The sequence below is a fragment of the Dreissena polymorpha genome, chromosome 2 (assembly GCF_020536995.1).
Source record: "Dreissena polymorpha isolate Duluth1 chromosome 2, UMN_Dpol_1.0, whole genome shotgun sequence".
Classification (NCBI taxonomy): domain Eukaryota; kingdom Metazoa; phylum Mollusca; class Bivalvia; order Myida; family Dreissenidae; genus Dreissena; species Dreissena polymorpha.
Window position 1 is genome coordinate 37,631,237 of NC_068356.1, and position 18,914 is coordinate 37,650,150.

Genomic DNA, 18,914 nt, shown 5'->3' on the forward strand with positions numbered 1-18,914 from the left:
AATAATTTAGTGATCCGCTTGAAGACTTGGGTCGATTTCAGTTGATTTAACGTGTTGAAAATCACATGATGTGATTAAAAATATATTGAGTGTAGCCTGTTGTATTGGATTTGTTCTCCGCCAGGTAAATCTTTTTTGACCCGCTATGTTGTCTGAAGGGCTCTACAATATTTAATTAATAAATTCTTATACTTTATTTCGAGCCTTAGCGTTATTAACGTTTTGTGTAATTAAAGTAATTTAATAAAGGATCTAAATCAAGGTTAAAATCTCCGCATATGATAAAAGCCTCATTAGCGTGTTTTTCAATAATTTCAACATATCAGTAAAAATAGAAAGTGAGTCAGTATTTGGCCCATATAAAGTAAACAACGAAAAGCGCTATTTGCTAACAGAAATGTCAACTGCAAGAAAATAACCATACGAATACGAAACAGAGTTTTGAATTATATATGCTGTACCGTTAGATATGAAAATACCGGTTCTCTTAGAAATAACTGAACCATTGCTTCAAAAGCACTCAGATCCCATTCCGAATAAATGATATTATATCGGGGGTGAAATGTGTCTCTTGCAAACAATGTATATTAAAATTTAACTATGCAAAGTAATTAAAATCCTTTTGCCTCTTTAATTTACTGCCTCATTAATTTTCGCCAAGGCTCGTGGTTCAGATTTTCTAAGCCTCGCAAAATAAAATTTGCTTTATTCGGCACCGACCTAGTATTCTTTATATATTCGGTTTTAGCTATTATAAAGCATTTTTGTGGTTGTCTATAGTATACCTGTAGTAATTGATGAATTCATTTTCAATGTTTTATAAATTGAGAACTCTGAATATAAACAAGCTTAACTATTGCGTTGTTAGCACCCGTGAATACAAAAGATCGCCGCTATCTGTTGAGAACAAAAAAATATTTCCCAGAAATATCAAATTTAACCCCGCTGTAGTAGCCTGCGCTATGAACGACGTTACGAAACACCCCACTATACTAGTTTATCAGCGGAAGTTTTATTTTCACGCATTTATTAATAGCCACAGATTACGAATGACCTGTGCTGAGCAAAAATACTACGTCATTCAGACGCAGCAGATAAAAGACTATTTTAATCATTCTCTTCCGCGACACGTATAATAAAAACATTGTTTTTTTTTATTTTTGACTATTGTTCCGTTCAAAAATATTCCATTCACACGATATTCACATAATGATTCCATTTGTGAATGAATATAGTTGAAGAACTCAAAATTCTTGCATAAGTTATGCGACTCTTTCTCGCGCGGATGCGGCAGATGCGGCACATGCGGTGGTTATCGTTCTTAGCGTAGTTAAGAGTAGACCGACTTGCAACACGTAGTACTTACCTTAGTTGTTCGCAAGCGAACAACTAAAATGTCTGGCCAAATCGAGTTTATCATAGACGTAGGGAACCACATTCCAGTAAGTGTTGATAGAAAATATGTATTCCATATTTAAGGTGTCGCCTTTGTGTATGAGGAAAGTGTTTCTCTGCTTATTGTTCATATTGACCCTTCTTTAGTTTAAAAACCTTGTTTTGCATACTGGCTGGATTAACAGCAATAAATTAATATAATATGTGATACTGCAAATATCATTAATATAAACCGGCCCGATGCCACAACGAAAGCGAAAGTAGCCTTTTTTTAAAGTAAAATTGATGAAAATTAAAAAAAAAACTATATAGCGAACATTGAACGTAAAGTTTTGATCATACAGATGAAATCAATGACATAAGATATATCTGTCATATTACGGAAAAGCTATGTTAAAAAGTCATCAAAGTGGCATGCACGCATGATTGTTCCACCACCCTCGGCATCATCCCATCTTCGAAAGGGTTTGTGATAAGTGTTTGTACCTGCGAAATACTGTGAACCTGTAGCTGGATATATGCTTCAACTCATGGACCACCTCTTTTTATGCACAAATCTGTTTACGGGTTTTAACTTTAGATTTCTTTTCTGTTTTGTGAATTACGATCATCCATTTTTCTTGTTTATGACAGGGAGGCAGCGAAATATGAACAGAGAGGCAGCATGTTGACAGAAAGGCCACCGATATGCGTCTAGTCCGTGAACACGTGGGCGCATACAGCTTTCAGTATTTATCTTATGGATTTCCGCTTTGATCGACCACCAGCTAGCGTTTGAAGCAGAGACTAGCTTTTCAGCCATTTAAAGATTGTACGAGTTCAAGCTTTACAGGGACTATAAACCGAATGGGGAATTATATATGCATGTCAGAAAATGCCTTATATTGCTAGATTACATTTGAACTGTTGAGCTCCGTTATAATAATAATACAGTATTTTGTGAAAAAGTTTTTCCTTCTGAGCCAGTGTCCTTTAAATGGAAAAAGGATATCAATTTAAACCACGTGCATATTCGGACGTTCAATTGTTATGTATGTTTCGTTGGCAACGCTATATAATTCATACCGATTATAATTTACACACGAAGCTGTTTTTGCAGAATGCGGCATTCGTGTTATTTTGTTCCCTTGTGTATAGTGTTCTTTAAAGTGTTGAATATGTGACAAACAATTTTGGAGAACAAACATTTCGACAATCTGTGACTTAGTCCTTTTAGAATGCTCATGATGCCACATAATCTCGTTTTACTGGTATATATGATTTGCAAGTGATATAAAGGCACACATACTTTTTATTATCTGTTCATCTCGCTTTTTGCTTTCAAAACAATTTATGGTTTAATGTGCTTTTCTATACAAAAGAGTGTTGCAAATGTATGAGCTGACATTTAAAAAAAATAAGTCGCCTCGTTTGCTTTTTCTATGTTATATTGCTTTAAATGCTTCACTTTGTGCATATTTGAACATTCTTTGTTGTCTTAATCTTCAAAGGTAATCTTCTTAATTCAGGTATAATGCACAACTCGTGGGTGGTTTGTTCCGCTTTCCAGTATTTCTCTTACTGTTACCTTATTTGGCGGACGTCGAGAAAGCATCGGTAAATGACATCCGCGTTAGAACTATTTACGGGTTTAGCTAAAGCACGCCGTCTTTATGTAATATCAACTAGTACAAATACGTAACTTTTTTATTACTGGAAATAAATTGCCAACATATATGCGATAATGTCAGAACTGCACTTAAAGTAAAAACGTTTTCCACTTCATATCAACGACGTTTTTCATAAATAAAATATTTCGCACATTACTTAAAAACGACATTGCAATGAGTTGATGAACGTATTTGTTTTTGTAAGTATGTATGCATCATGTTACAGCCGACAACGTTTGAACAAAAACTTGTATACCCGATTGCTGTCAAATAGCAACAGTTCCAACACGCGCATAAAAATTATTAGTTTCCTAAACAAAACAAAAAAGCACATACCAAAAAGCAACAGCAACATATAATAACAACAAAAGAAAACAAACAACCAATAACAACAAAACAAGCAAACAACAAAAACAAAAAACAACCAACCAAAACAACAAAATGTAACAAACACACGACAACAACTACAACAACAAAACTGCAAAGTGCAAAAAGTGTTTTTCCTTAGTAACAAAATTGTTTCGTCAATATTTCGGCCCAGAAATGTCCTCCAAAATATCAACAATCAAAACATCACTCCATCATATTAATTATTTTTGTTTCAGAATGACGAGGAAGACAAACTCCCTGATAATTGCATTTTAATGATAGGTTAAATAAAGAATAGGTTTATGGTGTGTGTTTCTTATGGTGCTTGATTGAGAATTAAAGTACATTTGCAAAAGAAAGATTTAGAGCCTTATGAATTATTCATGTAAGGCTGTGCTAATGGTTCATAATTTGCCTACTCATATACTCATTCTTGTTCTGGACGCCTAATTCATGCAAATATTCGTTCATATGTTAATGAAATTCACATCAAAACATTTATAGAAACCGTTCAGTTAATAAAGCAAGATTTATCCGTAAGAAAATAAAAAGTGAATAATATGGTAATATTATTATGCTTTACACTTTTGTTACATTATTATGCTATCGACTTTGGTTATTAATAAACTTGCGACTACTTTTTGACAATTTTTTCATTATAATGCGTATAACATTAGTTATATAAGTGTATAACATTAGTTATATAACTTTGCTTTAAAACATTGTGACATTGTTATGCTCAAGACTTTTGTAACATTAGTATGCTTTATGGTATGGTTACAATAATAAAGTTTGATTAATTATCTTTCGTTTTGTGATGGTGGCATTAATGCGTTTTGAACTTTAGTTACAGACAATCTTTTGCACTGTGTCTTCATGTTATGCTTTTGACTACGATGATATTATTTTGCTTTGGAGTATGGTAACATGTGTGTGCTTGAAGAAACATTTATCAGAAATTAATAGTGCTCATATATTAGAGAATAATATTGGCAATGCTAAACCTACTTTATCAATGTTGGAAGTGAAATTGTTGGATATTGAAAAGAATAAGTGGAAGATGTTGTTGGAGAGGCACAATGCTATAAGAGGAAACGGTGGTAATAAATTAAGAAATTACAGAAAATCTAAATCTCAGTATTGTACAGAAACTATCTTATGTGTAACATGCCATTTCAATATAGATCAGCTTTTACAAAGTTTAGGTGTGGTGTTGCGCCACTAAGAATAGAAACAGGTCGCTATAAAAATATTGATGTGTCAAATAGAAAATGTTTTAATTGTCCTGATTATGTTGAAGATGAAAAGCATTTGTTGTTCGATTGTCCGCTATATAGTGATATTAGAAAAGACCTAGTCTCTGCACTCGATAATATGTTTGCAAATAATGATAATATGTCAGATGACGACAAAATGGTTAGACTGTTTAGTGACGAAAACCTTTTGTATTTATCTGCGAAAGCCTGCCATCATATTCTAGTACAAAGATATAGAAAACTGTATTGTAGAGTTTGATCTTTAAATGTTAAAATTTTAAAAATGTGTAAATAATGTTAACTGAAAAAGAATTATTTTTTAGGTATTCATGGTTATTCTAGTCACATACAAGAAGCAGCCACTAAAAGATGGATATGTCTAAAAAAGATGGCTATTTTGTAGGATATTACACTGAATGTTTAGGTCAATTTTTATTTTATTTTTATTTTGTTAGCATCTCCTATTTATAAATACTGAAGGGATTGACCTTCTGTTGCATGATTTTGAGTGTTTGACCTGGATATATAAATATGAGTATCTAGTAGCTGCTTCTGGTATCATAATATGATACATTGTATTATAACAGATGTACTATAAGTGTTAAATATCAAGTTTTTAATTTTCATAAGAAGGTATACATTCAATGCTAGTATAATAGGAATTTTCTGGGGTATAATATATTCCTTTCTTGTTGCATAATACTACCATACTCACTAAACCATCCTTTAATCATCAAAATTTTGTTTGTAGACACTACACTTCTTTATAATTTGTATTTTGACAACTTTAATTATATTCAATTTTCTGCTCCAATTAGAAGTTATATTGGCAGTAGATTTGCAAAATGATCTTTATAACACCCATAGCAATTAGATCTAAGATTTATCTTAATCTTATATATTTTGTATTAACTAAAACCGATATTTGGAGTTGAAAACTTTAACAACATTCTGATTTGTTGAAGTGAAATATGTTCATAAAGTTTTAGCTATTGATGTTGAACTGTATTTTTATAAAAATGTACAGTCTCTTATTACTCAATTGAGAGTGGCGTTACTTTATATATGTTTTACTAAGTACATGATGATGAGACTTTAATAAACTATCTTATCTTATCTATCTGCAATTAAGGTGACATTATTATGAGTTTTACTATGGTTACTATAGTATGCTTTGGAATATGGTTACATTAGAATGCTTTGGAATATGGTTACATTAGTATGCTTTGGAATATGGTTACATTAGTATGCTTTGGAATATGGTTACATCCGAATGCGCTTGGTTCTGGTTACATAAGCACGATTGGGACTATTGGTGCATTTTAATCTTTTGAACATGGTTAATTGTGTATGCTTTGTGTTGTGTTCTAGTATGGGTTATATTTTTTAATTGTTTTCAGCTCACTTCTAATGCTGACCTCGATGGTCCCGCCTTCATGTTTATATCTAATGGGCATTTGAAGGCTCTGACGAGCAAGATTGTTTTTCGCAGACTCCGCTCTTGGCTCTCAGTGGCAGGTGTACATGCTGCTGATTTCTCTTCCCACAGTTGCAGAAGAGGTGGTGCCACGTTTTGTTACTCAATCGGCCTGCCCACCTCGGCTATCTGTCTGCTTGGCGATTGGCGATCTTTCTGCTATCTAAATAACATTGATAATGCCTTTGAAGATAGGTTACGGTTGAACAAAAAGATGTTGGCTGCAGTATAACCCCGGTCATGCAACTTTACAGCCCTTTCTTGGCTTGGATGAATAGTCATTTTAAAGTACTCCCTTCGTTCCTACCTCTACCTGGTTGGATTGGACGATACTGTCTATTCATTCAGCTCTACTGTTTTTATTGAGAGCCTACTATTGTATTATTGTGTAATATGTTTGATTGATCATTTGATTAATGATGATACGCTTTGATGTATGATTTATATAGTATGCATTTTTGCAGGCGCAATCTTTATATGTACTTATTACTATGTGCGCGCTTTATTATCCCCACGCTTTTTGAAAAGCGTGGGGATATTGTGGTCATCTCCGCCGTCCGACCGTCCGTCTGTCCGTCCGTCCTGGCCACTATCTCCTCCTACACTATAAGCACTAGAACCTTCAAACTTACACACATGGTAGCTATGAGCATATGTGCGACCATGCACTATATGGAATTTTGATCTTTTCCAAGGGTCAAAAGTTATGGGGGTTTGGGTGGGGCCGGGTCAGAGATTTTCACTCATTTTTGTATGTTATGTACTTTAACATTGGCCATAACTTTTGCAATATTGAAGATAGCAACTTGATATTTGGCATGCATGTGTATCTCATGGAGTTGCACATTTAGAGTGGTGAAAGGTCAAGGTCATCCTTCAAGGTCAAAGGTAAAACAACAAATCCAAGGGAAGTAATAAGGGAGGTAATTAATAAACCTGCTAAATGATTTTTTTAAATACATGTAAATCAAAGCGGCGCAGTATGGGGCATTGTGTTTTTGACAAACGCATCTCTTTATGTTTTTTTTACATAAACTTCTTCATTTCTACACCGATTTACTTCCAATTGATATTGAACATCTCTTATGACAATACGGTCAATCTCAACAATGCATAGCCCCATTACCAACCCTGGGGCGCCCCTTGGGTCAAACATGCGGCGTGGGGATACTCGTCGGCCTCTGCCGCGCCATTTCTAGTTTAGTTTGGAGCTGTAGTTATTCGTTTCAATAATAAAGCTCTCTCTCCCCCCCCCCCCCCCCAGTGGTTGTTGATCTTTTGTTTAAGTAGAATTAAGTTTTTTAAATTTCATTTCAACAGACGGGCTAGGTGCCCTATGCACTGGACCGTGTCGCGAACTTGTGGGGATTAGTGAACTTTCCAAGCAGCTTTACTTTTACCGGCGCGCTGCTACGAAGTAGAATTTCTATCTCCCTCCCACCTCTCTCTCTTTGTATAGTATTTTGCTTTAACGATATTGTCTATTCATTTAGCTCTTCTGTTTTTATTGAGAGCCTACTATTGTATTAATGTGTTATATGATTGATTGATCATTTGATTAATGATGATACGCTTTAATGTATGATTTATTTAGTATGCATTTTTGCAGGCGCAATCTTTGTACTAATTACTCTGCGCGCGCTTTATTTAGTTTGGAGCTGTAGTTGTTAGTTTCAGTAATAAAGCTCCCCCCCCCCCCCCCCCCCCCTAGTGGTTGTTGATCGTTTGTTTAATGTGCCCTGTTAATATTATTATTTATCTTGATTGACCAAATGCAACATTTTACGGCTGTCAGACTAGCACAGTGGTTGGTACACTCGCTTCTTTTCTCGGCGACCCGGGTTCAAGTCCTGTTCCCGCAGTACGTGAATTAATTTTAATTTTATTTTGTACAACTTTCATTATTTCTCTATTATATAGAGATATTTTTTATTGCGAAAATATGATGCTGCTTGAAATTATTACAGATGATTTCCCCAGTTTTAATATTGTTTTGTGTTGTTTCATATCGTGTATTATATATGATATAATGTATTGTGAAGGTACTTTGTCAGGTGATATCAATAAAACAGAAGCGGGTGTTTACAACGAATTGTTTCCTTAACTGTGTCTGGAGTTTCATTTTTGTATCAAGAAGGCAGTCAGTAAAAGCGTAATGATTTTGTTGTGTACGAGATAAGGATTGCATGATTCAATGCACAGCTAATTTTGTTACATTGAATGGTTTACAATAGCCTATTACGGTTACCATTATAATATTGTTTTGTTCATTAACAGATGGTAAAATTGTGTGAAGCAACACACAATGCCAATCGCTATATCTAAACACGGCATGTTATATTAAACAGTTTTATTAATATAATTATGTTGAGCAATGAATGTTTGATATGTGTTGTATAATGTAGGCAATGTGTTAAGTAACACGAACTGTAACGATTATGAGTGGTTCATCTATGACATCCATTTTTTATGCGATCGTTTATTTTAAGTCAACGGGCAATTTTACTTATACGAAGTTTAACGAATAATTTGTATTATGTAACATAATTTTATTATGGACTCAACTGTCTTTTTCGTGCATTTTATTGATTTAGGCATTGGGAATTGTTTCTAAAACTGACATTTTCGTTGCTCATATTTTATGGTTTTGGAGATTATATACTGTGCGACAAAACGACGACAATACATGGGAAAGATGAAAGTTGTGTTTGATATACAAAATATTGCATTCATTTATTTGCATTCACCGGCGATTGTGTACACAAACGCCTAAATTAATATAAATATGAGTTTCGCACCTTAAACAAAAAGAATATATATAAGTTTTGAATGTATGATTTACACCATCAACCTGTGAAATGTCCTTTAAAATGTTGCTGGTTGCTGCCGATTCTATCAATCAATGATTGATTGAAAATCAATTGATTTTGTTTTATCTCCGTATGTGATACCCTATGTTGTCACAAGCCGAAACTGAGCTTTTCCTCAATTCATTCTCCGCAAATTAATTATTAAACGACGATTTCATATAAAAGTTCTCTTTTTTCTTATGCATCGTTTTCAAGCAATATCTTGAAGGAAAAGTACTAGCGTTGGTCTTCAGTATTATAACAATATTAAACAGCCCAGTTGATGTTTTTTTCATTCTTTAATTGTATTCATATTTTTACTGGAGCTATATAGTTCCTGCGTTAATCAATTTAAAGCATTGACTTACAAAATGTAATACATGCCAAAATCTGTGAAAAGATCCATTAAAGCAATAAAACTAGGGTAAAAACCGAATGCCTCTTTTCAAGTATAAGTTTACCCATATGCGTTCCAGATAATACTGCATACACCATTATCAATGAATTACTGAGTGATCGCGACTTCTTTAAACAAGTTTTTCTCAAATACGTTTCTTTCTTTCCAAAAAAATGTGTCCTGACTTCTGTGTGAATATCAATCAATATACCAATACCAATGTATATCAATGTTTTTGAGCTATAGAATCAAAGACTAGCTAGTATCTACGAGTCATTATTTTACATACATACAGAAGTACAATTACGTATAGTCCTGCCAATGAACACAAACATTTCACGTATAAAAATTGACAACTTTATCGTGATGTGTTCACGAATATGAACGCCCAATATTTGCATTTGACACAATAATATCTATTTGGTATTATATAAAATAAATAATGTATAAGGCCAGCTATAAGCATTCTTGAATGGTAGTGAAATAGCTAACAGTTTTGGTTACACACTTTACCGATGTGGCCCGTAGTTTAAAGAAATTATTCATCGCGTTAAATGTTTTTGTCAAGAATTTGAAGTCATTCTTTTGAATTTTGTAACCACGTTGTTTTCATATTAGAATCACAGCGCTGAAGGCACTGAAATTGTTCGCTATTGCATAATTTAAGTCGCAACTCATTGTTCAAAATTAATCGCAAGTTTGAAATGAACACAATCCATTCAAATTTATAAAGAGTGTGTCTTAACGCACGAGTTGAGATGTGTGTGCACGTTTTATCATCCTATTTATTTTATAGAGATTACTTCGAAGAAATTACAACAACATGGCCCTCTTTGACGTTCTGAATGCATAGAAATTATGATGACAATCGTAATGAGAACTGAATATAAATACATTTTGCAATTACCATCATATTAAATGAATATTGTTGGAATATCGAATACCTATTTCACTGATAATATAATTGCATGATGGAAATTCCCTTTACAGAACTTTTGATTTTGACACCATATACAAATTCAAAACATACAGTAAGATAATTGATCAAAACAAATCAAAAATAAATTTATGAGCAATACTTTTTACTCACGAATTAGGTAGTCATAACGACAGCCATGTTGACCCGTATTTTGTTGTGTATGCATTACTTGTTACCCTATCAGTTCACACGGTGTCAACAACTCTGACCCAGACATAGGTATAGAGCAATAATGCGCTTTTTCGGCATAGCAGTTTTACCCAGTTATTCACATTAAATGATTTTTACATAACGCCAGCAGAATACATTCGAATATTTCATAGGCTGATTCGAGATAAGACCTCTACACTTTGGCAGCATCACTGTGTGAATGCTCAGCGCAAAGGATGTAGCACTGTTCAGTGTTAGGAATTCCGGACTACTCTCTCCTTATGTTCGAACGACACAAATTGTGGCACAGTTACAATTACGCGTTAAGATCCATCTCGTAGAATTTCAGGGTCAGTACTAGATCACTAAATCGTCCGGGAATATATAATTGACTATCGATAAACACAGTTTTGCTTTGAATATGAGAAACAAACATTAGTAGAAATGGTATAATGTCATTATAAGAGGAAAATCGTTTAATTATCCAACCACAAATGTTTGCCGTACTCGGTCAGCACGTCTGGAAATCTTTCCTGAACGCCTGGATAAGCTGCCTTATTAACAAGTCTACTTTTTTGAATTCAAGTTTGTATCGAAAATCATTATGCTAAAATGTACCATTTACAATTCGCATTTTCAATAACCCTTGTCATGCGAAAATGGGTCTTATTACATATGCGCCAATCATATGTATAGCCCACTCAGCCTGTGCATCTCTTAGTCTGGTCAGGAGATACATAATGAGACCATAAAACATTGAGTGATTTTATATCAGCATTCCCTCTGACCAGACTACGCCAATGCACAGTTTGGGCTTAAGATACGCTGGCCGAAACGCATCAGAACCTTTTCCGTATGACGCGGCTGTGAACGTGTGATTTAAATGTGTCGAAAGAAAACTGCTTGAAAGTCAAATATAAACGTACGATGTATTTCGATGGTAATAAGGCATGTGAGGACACTCATGATGTGCATTCCCGAAGTATACTTTTTATCTACTTACACTAATGTTTGGTTTGACAATGATAACACACATTTCATGCGGTGAATATGCGACTACCTAGTGAAAAAAACACAGCAGTTAAACTTTTGTTTTCAATTTAATTATTTAGAAACGTAAATTGCAAATTTTAAAGTCAGCATTTACGCCGACTTTCTTTTTAGAAGATATTTCTTGTTATATTTAGTTGTTTTGTTTTTAGTTTTAGCGATTATATAGCATTTTTTTGTTGTCTATTGTATACCTGTCGTAATTTGTGAAATTATTATCAACGTATTATAAATTGTGGACTGTGATTATAAACAAACTTAACCTTCTACTATTGCGTTGTTAGCACCCGTGAATACAAAAGATCGCCGCTATCTGTTGAGAACAAAAGCACGTTTCCCAGGTATATAAAGTTTATGCACTGTAGCATGCACTATAAACGAGGTTACGCAACATCCCACTATACTAGTTTATCAGCAGAAGTTTTATTTTCCCGCATCTATTAATAGCCTCAGATTATTAATGACTTGTGCTGAGCAAAAATACTACGTCATTAAGACGTAGCAGATAGTTTACTATTTTCATTATATATAAACAATCTCTTCCGCTACACGTTTAATTCAAACATTGTTTATTGATTCTTTTCTATATACGCTCCGTTCAAAAATATTCCGTTTAACACGATATTCACATAATGTTTCCATTTGTGGATGAATATAGTTGAAGAACTCAAACCTCTTGCATGACTTAAACAACTCTTTCTCGCGCGGATGCGGCAGATGCGGGGGTTATCCCGCTTAGCGTAGTTAAGAGAAGACCGACTTGCAATGCGTTGCACTAACCTTAGTTGTTCGCAAGCGAACAACTAAAAAACGCATATTGAAATGGAAAGTTTTGTATTCGCATTTAACATAATTCATGAATAGCACAGTCAATGAATTATATGTAAACAATGCTAAAAACTCATATTTTTCTGGAATGTATTATTGACATGTACATGTGTTTAGAGAAAAATCAATTTTCCTTAAATAAAGATTTTCATACAAGATGATGTCACTGGTGTTTGAATTATTAATTGTTTTAATTATACAAAAGAGTGGCATTCAAGTGCATTCTAGTCTAACCTGAAAAAAAAAGAAATTACATTGCATGTCAAGAAATCAATTGCGGGGCGACACAACTAATGTACGATGTTGGACAACACGATGTTTGCTCTTTACGCATGCGCAGATCGATTGAAACGTTATTGAATAAGTTTAATTAACTTGTCTGAATTATGTATGCATTGCTTGATGCAATATTATGATTTTTGTGGTGATAAAACAGCGATCGTATTTTCGACATTCACGATGACGCAATTATTTAAACATATTAATCTCTAATGGCGATCAATTGGCTTTAAAAAAAAGGCATGTCGCATCTGATTAATCAGTTTTTGTGTGTGAAGACAACTTCAATAACAATATAATCTATTATGACGACGGTTACCTCTCTTATCAGTTGCTTTTTTTAAAGCAGGTTTGTTAAGTTGTATACACTTTCAATGCATATTATTTGAATGTTATTTAAGAAACGGAACTCATGAAGGTGTTTATAAGGTAACATACTACAAAGAGCACGATGTATACACTAGTTCTTCGTAATAAAAATAGTTAAAAATAAGACTTTTGTGTTGTTTACATACATGTGAGTCAGTTTGCATTATTTTTATTGTTGTTAAAACACCCGGTGATAGTCAATGTGGCGACGTCTTTGCCGAGGCCGTTAATAGTTCTTGTGGCACAGTGGTAGCACATCCGCTTATTAATCGTGACGACACAGGTTCGCATACCGGCGGCTACCGTGTTATTTTTCAACTTTTTTCTTTCCAAACAAAAATAGTTAAGTCTTTAAAAACATGAAAGATTTGTAAATAATCATATCTAATGACGTTTGAAAAAAAACACACTATCTGTTAACAATCGCCTTCAAAACATAAAATGGGAACAAGATTTGCTTCATTTATGTCATCATTCTAACATTTTTTGCTAGCTTGTTGCATCCTCAGTTATGTATTTTTTTACAAAGTTAATCGCGTCGTGTTTGATTTTGAGGTAACATACTGCAATGTATTTTTAATGGGGTATGTTACTTTAAATAGTTTTAACGGATAAATAATTGTATTGTTTCTTGCTGAAGCCTGTTGAGTTTTTAGGGCTGTAATATCGTTGAATTTTGTGACTGCTCTCTGTAAGAGAGGGGGTCAAATTACAGTATTTTGATATTATTCTGCAAATTATGATGCACATTATTTGAATAGTTTGAATAAGAGGTAAAACTTCAGAACGTTTGCTCCATAATACAGCATGCATGTTATATTTTGCGCATGTACGAAGTCGGTAAATATAACAACAATAACAACAACACAACAACAACTACGAATTGTTCTTATCTGCTTAAATGAAAATGTAGCGATCATAACATTATACTGAATAGTAACACACAAAACAAGAAAAACAAAGGTATAAAATTAACTTTGACCTTAGTTTCCAAATGAAAAGTCGTTCAGTCTCGCAAATAGTAATGATGTAATAATAACGTTAATTAAAACAAGAGCATAAATAAACGTCTAGCCAATCAGAAATAACATTTACATCCGGGCATTTACTTGCGCGCAAAATACCAAGCTCCCTTGATACATATATCTGATGCTCCGATGGTAAAGGGTGGTTTGCAATATTTCACCACTTCTTGTTTCATTTATTTGTACTTATGCTAAAAAACTTATCGTATCGATAGCCTTTTAGATTTTCATTCAGTCAACTGTTACTCCGGCAGAAACTTCCCAGTATCTTGCAAACAGACTTTCAATCCGTTGGCGCTCTCGTTTATCCTATTGTGGTATTCGTGTTTTTCAAGTGAACAATTCTTTTTGGAAGTCTCTTTTTAATGTAATTTTATTAAAGAAACGGTAAATGCAGAATGTTTATTCGTGTCTTATACTAGTCAGATCCTCGTACACAGCTATCGTAAGTAACCGAACAGGGAGCTTTAAAACACGGTGATCCTCTTGGGAACCTGAAATTATAAATATATACCAACCATGATTGCGCGGACTGTACGAGATTGTATAAAATGTAACGAAGAGTGTACGCATAGAGTACAGGATTAAACACGGGGTGTATTGTGAATTAGTGTCATAAAATAGCACATGAACTACCAATTAATACGAAATCAAAACAATTATATTTCGTATGTGCCCCATTTAAAGGTTCTTGACGACATGGCTGGCGTTGCTGTTTGTTTGTGTTTTTAACAGTTTATTGCAAGTGCGAAGTTTAGACGAGCTAGTCTTAAATTACGATGAGCACAACTGTGTTTGCCTCGGTATCTAAGTTCTATACGCCTGTTCGGAAGAACTGGTTTTAAATACTTTTAGGACAATTAACGCTGGACGTGTATGACTACTAAATTGGATTGTTATGTCAACCCATTACTGCTTATAGGTACTTTCAACACATCTACAAGCATATGTAGATAAACAATACATTGATTATCTTAAACACATAGCGTTTTTTGCAAAATTACCAAAACTGTTAATTGTACAATTTTGCTGTATAAAAAACATGACATATGAATCGATTTTACTTCAAATTCGTTCAGAAAGAGATTCTACACGGACGCACTAAACAAAAATGAACATGCGGGCACGTATACGGAGGAATGACAACGTCCTTACGATCTTCCATGTGCTAATTGTTATACGGATACCGATATATTGATACGGACATGGGCTCATTGAAACGCGGCCTTACCGTGTGGACGAGTTTGGCTTGATTGCAGATTTCCGGCACGTGGAACACAATGGGATCCTTGATTCCCAGGGTGAAGTTTGTGAATGTCTTACTGGACAGCGCCGAGACTGCAACAAACAGACATGACACCACTTCGTTATGGTGACTGATTTTTGCACAAAAGGTGAATGAATACCGGTAATGGCGCGTTTGGAAGGACGACATCACGCCGCCATTACAGGAAGATAAAAAAATACCCACCGATAAAACGAATTACGGTACATACGTCTCATTTTGCCGTGTTAGTGTAGTTCCGTCCTTCAAACATTAAAACACCTGAACAACAAACTAAATGCGTCAATACGACACGTTTGTACACAACAGGCTACAGCATGAGACTCATCTCTCGTTCTAGCACTCACTACTAGTAGTTTGAATGTTGGCCCCTGAGAGTTATAATTCTTGGCCCCACTGGCATAAACGCATTCAAATACGAGATATAAAAGTTTGTTTGATTTATGCCTCTGCTTGATAGAATTCTCCCCTGACGGAGTTCGGCTTTGTAAATAATAATTAGATCGCCCGGGATAACCAATAACATCAAAACATAACTACGTCGACGTGTATGTACCTCCACCAGCGCTCCCATACGCCGCCTCAAAGATAGGGGTGCAGTCGTTGACGGCAACGTTGAGGTAAATAGTATTGGGATCTTGGACCACACGATAGATCCACACGTCCACTTTGTTCGAGCCTTGCCCGTACGAAACTTGCGTTTGGAACTCTGCAGAATCTGGAATAAACGCGGACATCTTTGAAAACCAATACTATTGGTATTTGTCATGTTTTCATTTATATACAACACGTAAATGATTGTATATACATTGTATTGACAGTGAAAAGGTGCACCTTCGCTTTGGTATGAGATATAAAAAACTGTTAATATTTCGAAGCGGATGCGTATGAATCAGCATTACGTGATACAGCTTGTTCTAATTAAAATAATCTGTAACAAATTGTTTTCCAAACAAGACTGCACATATATGAAATGGATAAAAACAGACTTAATACATCAAAATAAAGTCAAAATCCAATGTCTGAACCGTGAACCTACCCGGGACGCATTTAGGTGTCCAAGAAGGTATGGCCGTCTTTTTACACTCGCCACTCTCTATCGTGTACATGACATTCTGAAATACAGTACTTGCATGTACGCAAGAAATATGACAAAAACTAACTATAATAACTAACTAATTATATTTAAAGAAATGCTAAGATGCATTGATTGTTCGCCGGACCTCTAAAGCGCTGATACGTATGAATGCAGAAACATATAATGTTCTTTCAAAAGAACTTTTGTGTACACGCACATACATGAGAGAGTATCGATGAAGCTTAAATATTATTAGAAATATTAATTGTTATATTAAAAAGCAAAAAATAAGTCCAAGCGATATGCTTCGTTTATATACAAATCGTATAACCGAGAGTCGACAACTGGTTGCTCACCCACCTGTTCAAAGAGCTGAATGACCTGCACAGAGATGTTGAACCCCGATGACGTCAGGGTGGCCATAGACGCGACCCGATGGTTCACACCGTCCACCGACACTTGCTCAAACCCCTGTAAGCGGAGTAGACGAGCACGTTATCGATAAATAGAGAATAACAGGTTACTGCCTGATCTTTTTGTAATATATCAGGCAAGGCTTAGAATAATATAATGGCGAGGCTTGCCGAGCCGTTATTTTATTCGTGCCGAGCCTGATACATTACAAAAAGATCAGACAGTAACCTGTTTTTTTCTGTTTATCATACCTCTACGTCCCCGATTTTAAAGAAATAATGAAAAATTGCTAAAAGGCTGCAGTTTTAGCTGGAAAGAATATGACTTTTCTCGTTTGACGTGTTAAAAATGACGTCATGAGCATGCGCGCTTAATATTTGTAAAAAAAATGTTTTTGCTGTTTGTGTTACATTTTGTGTTTGAAATATTTTACATCTTGGTATCAAATTGTCTGTTTTGTTGATTCTGATTCGATTTTACTAAAATGATTAGTTTATAGTTGAGTCCGAGTAATATGACCATCCTCCACACATGACTGATATAAGAACTTCCTGTTGACCATATTATAAAACAAAATATATCAGGCAAAGTTATGTCAGACAGATATCAATGCGGTGGCATGATAAAGTAGCCTTCACGTGTACAATTTTTTGTTGTGTACTGATATATTTCTGTAGGGCATATGTTGGGTATCCGCAGATTTCAGCATGTATGGCCACATAGACTATTAGTCTCCCGCTCAAAATGCGTTCTGATTACGTTTTTTATTTCGTTGATGCTATTTACAAAGCGAATACACGTTTCAGTGCTTGCTTGAATTGACTGTACCTGTGTCAACGTGGGTATCGCGGAGGGTGAGTCACTGTCCCGTGCGTCTGTGATCAAGTTCACGGACTCCCATTGCAGTGGGGTACAACAGTATTTGGTCTGGCAGAGGACGGGTTCTAGGCAAACCACCAGAGTCAGTGTGGTGATTAGGAGAATCATGGTGTCCGACCAAACTAAACATTCATTTAAAAGTGAATGTAAATGTGAGTGGAAACTTCAAGTATACATATATTTATATTGTAGCCGAATATATTTCATTATTTTGTAAATAAAACCTTAACATTTATATATACATATATTTATCAGTGTAGCATTTTTTCAACTTGTTCAATTATTTGAACTTAATGTCGTGTAAATATATTCCTATAAACAGATACATTGGTAGTATAGAATGAAAATTTACGCGAATACAATCGTGTTAGTTTTAATACGTGTCAGACTTCGTAATTGTTAACGTAAATGCTTATTATAAAGTGAACCGACCGAAAATAATACAAACGGAAGAGACGTCGCTTACCTTTCAAGAAAAGTTCACTCCGAAAAAATCAAAATCAGAGCATTCACTATCAAGACATCAGGTCGGGGACGTGTTCCATTAAGTTGCGTCGAGACCCTGGAATGTCTGTGTGGCCAGACCGAGGTACATCTCTGTACACAAAGATACTACAGTAAGCGAGCCAATAATGTGTTATTACCCATACACATAAAAGCAAGATACGAGCAGATAAATGTGTTATGACGCTTAAGAATGGAAACAATACGAATTGGGGTTTGTTACCATAGAAATTATTATAGTCTTCGCGAGATCTTACTGTGCTCTCATTTAAACCATTTATCTGATTCATGATTATGTTGTAGGATTTTTACAAATTTACATGTATATATAAGTATTACATTAAGATGTTTATAAATGTGAATTCATGAATAAACTTGATTTCCATAAAGGCTTAGAACAATCGCAACATCAACGATGCATATCGGGGTTTATGACTAGCACATGTCACGTTTACATATTACGAGACATAAATGCATCATTTAGCGCGCACCGCATTATGTATTGTATTCATTTTGGATAACTCTTCTTTCGACCTTCATTTCATAATTCAAATTAATCTCCCCTACCTATATTCCGTACAATTATTCCAAATGATAAGTAGTATGCGTGAAACCGAGGATGCACGAGATTCACCACCAAAACAACAAATCAGACGAAAGGTAACGCATCTACGTAACCTTG

At 34.7% G+C, this 18,914-nt stretch overlaps 1 protein-coding gene across 1 annotated transcript; it reads right to left on the bottom strand.

Moving 5' to 3' along the window:
- Positions 1-13,921: 13,921 nt before the first annotated feature.
- On the bottom strand, positions 13,922-18,360 carry LOC127866650 (uncharacterized). Its single transcript, XM_052407356.1, has 7 exons — positions 18,195-18,360; positions 17,678-17,850; positions 16,796-16,906; positions 16,397-16,472; positions 15,914-16,075; positions 15,304-15,410; positions 13,922-14,566 (listed from the first exon to the last, which is right to left on the bottom strand). Exons 2-7 carry the CDS (start codon positions 17,834-17,836, stop codon positions 14,540-14,542), a joined length of 642 nt encoding a protein of 213 aa, XP_052263316.1. The 5' UTR covers positions 17,837-17,850; positions 18,195-18,360; the 3' UTR covers positions 13,922-14,539.
- Positions 18,361-18,914: the final 554 nt, after the last annotated feature.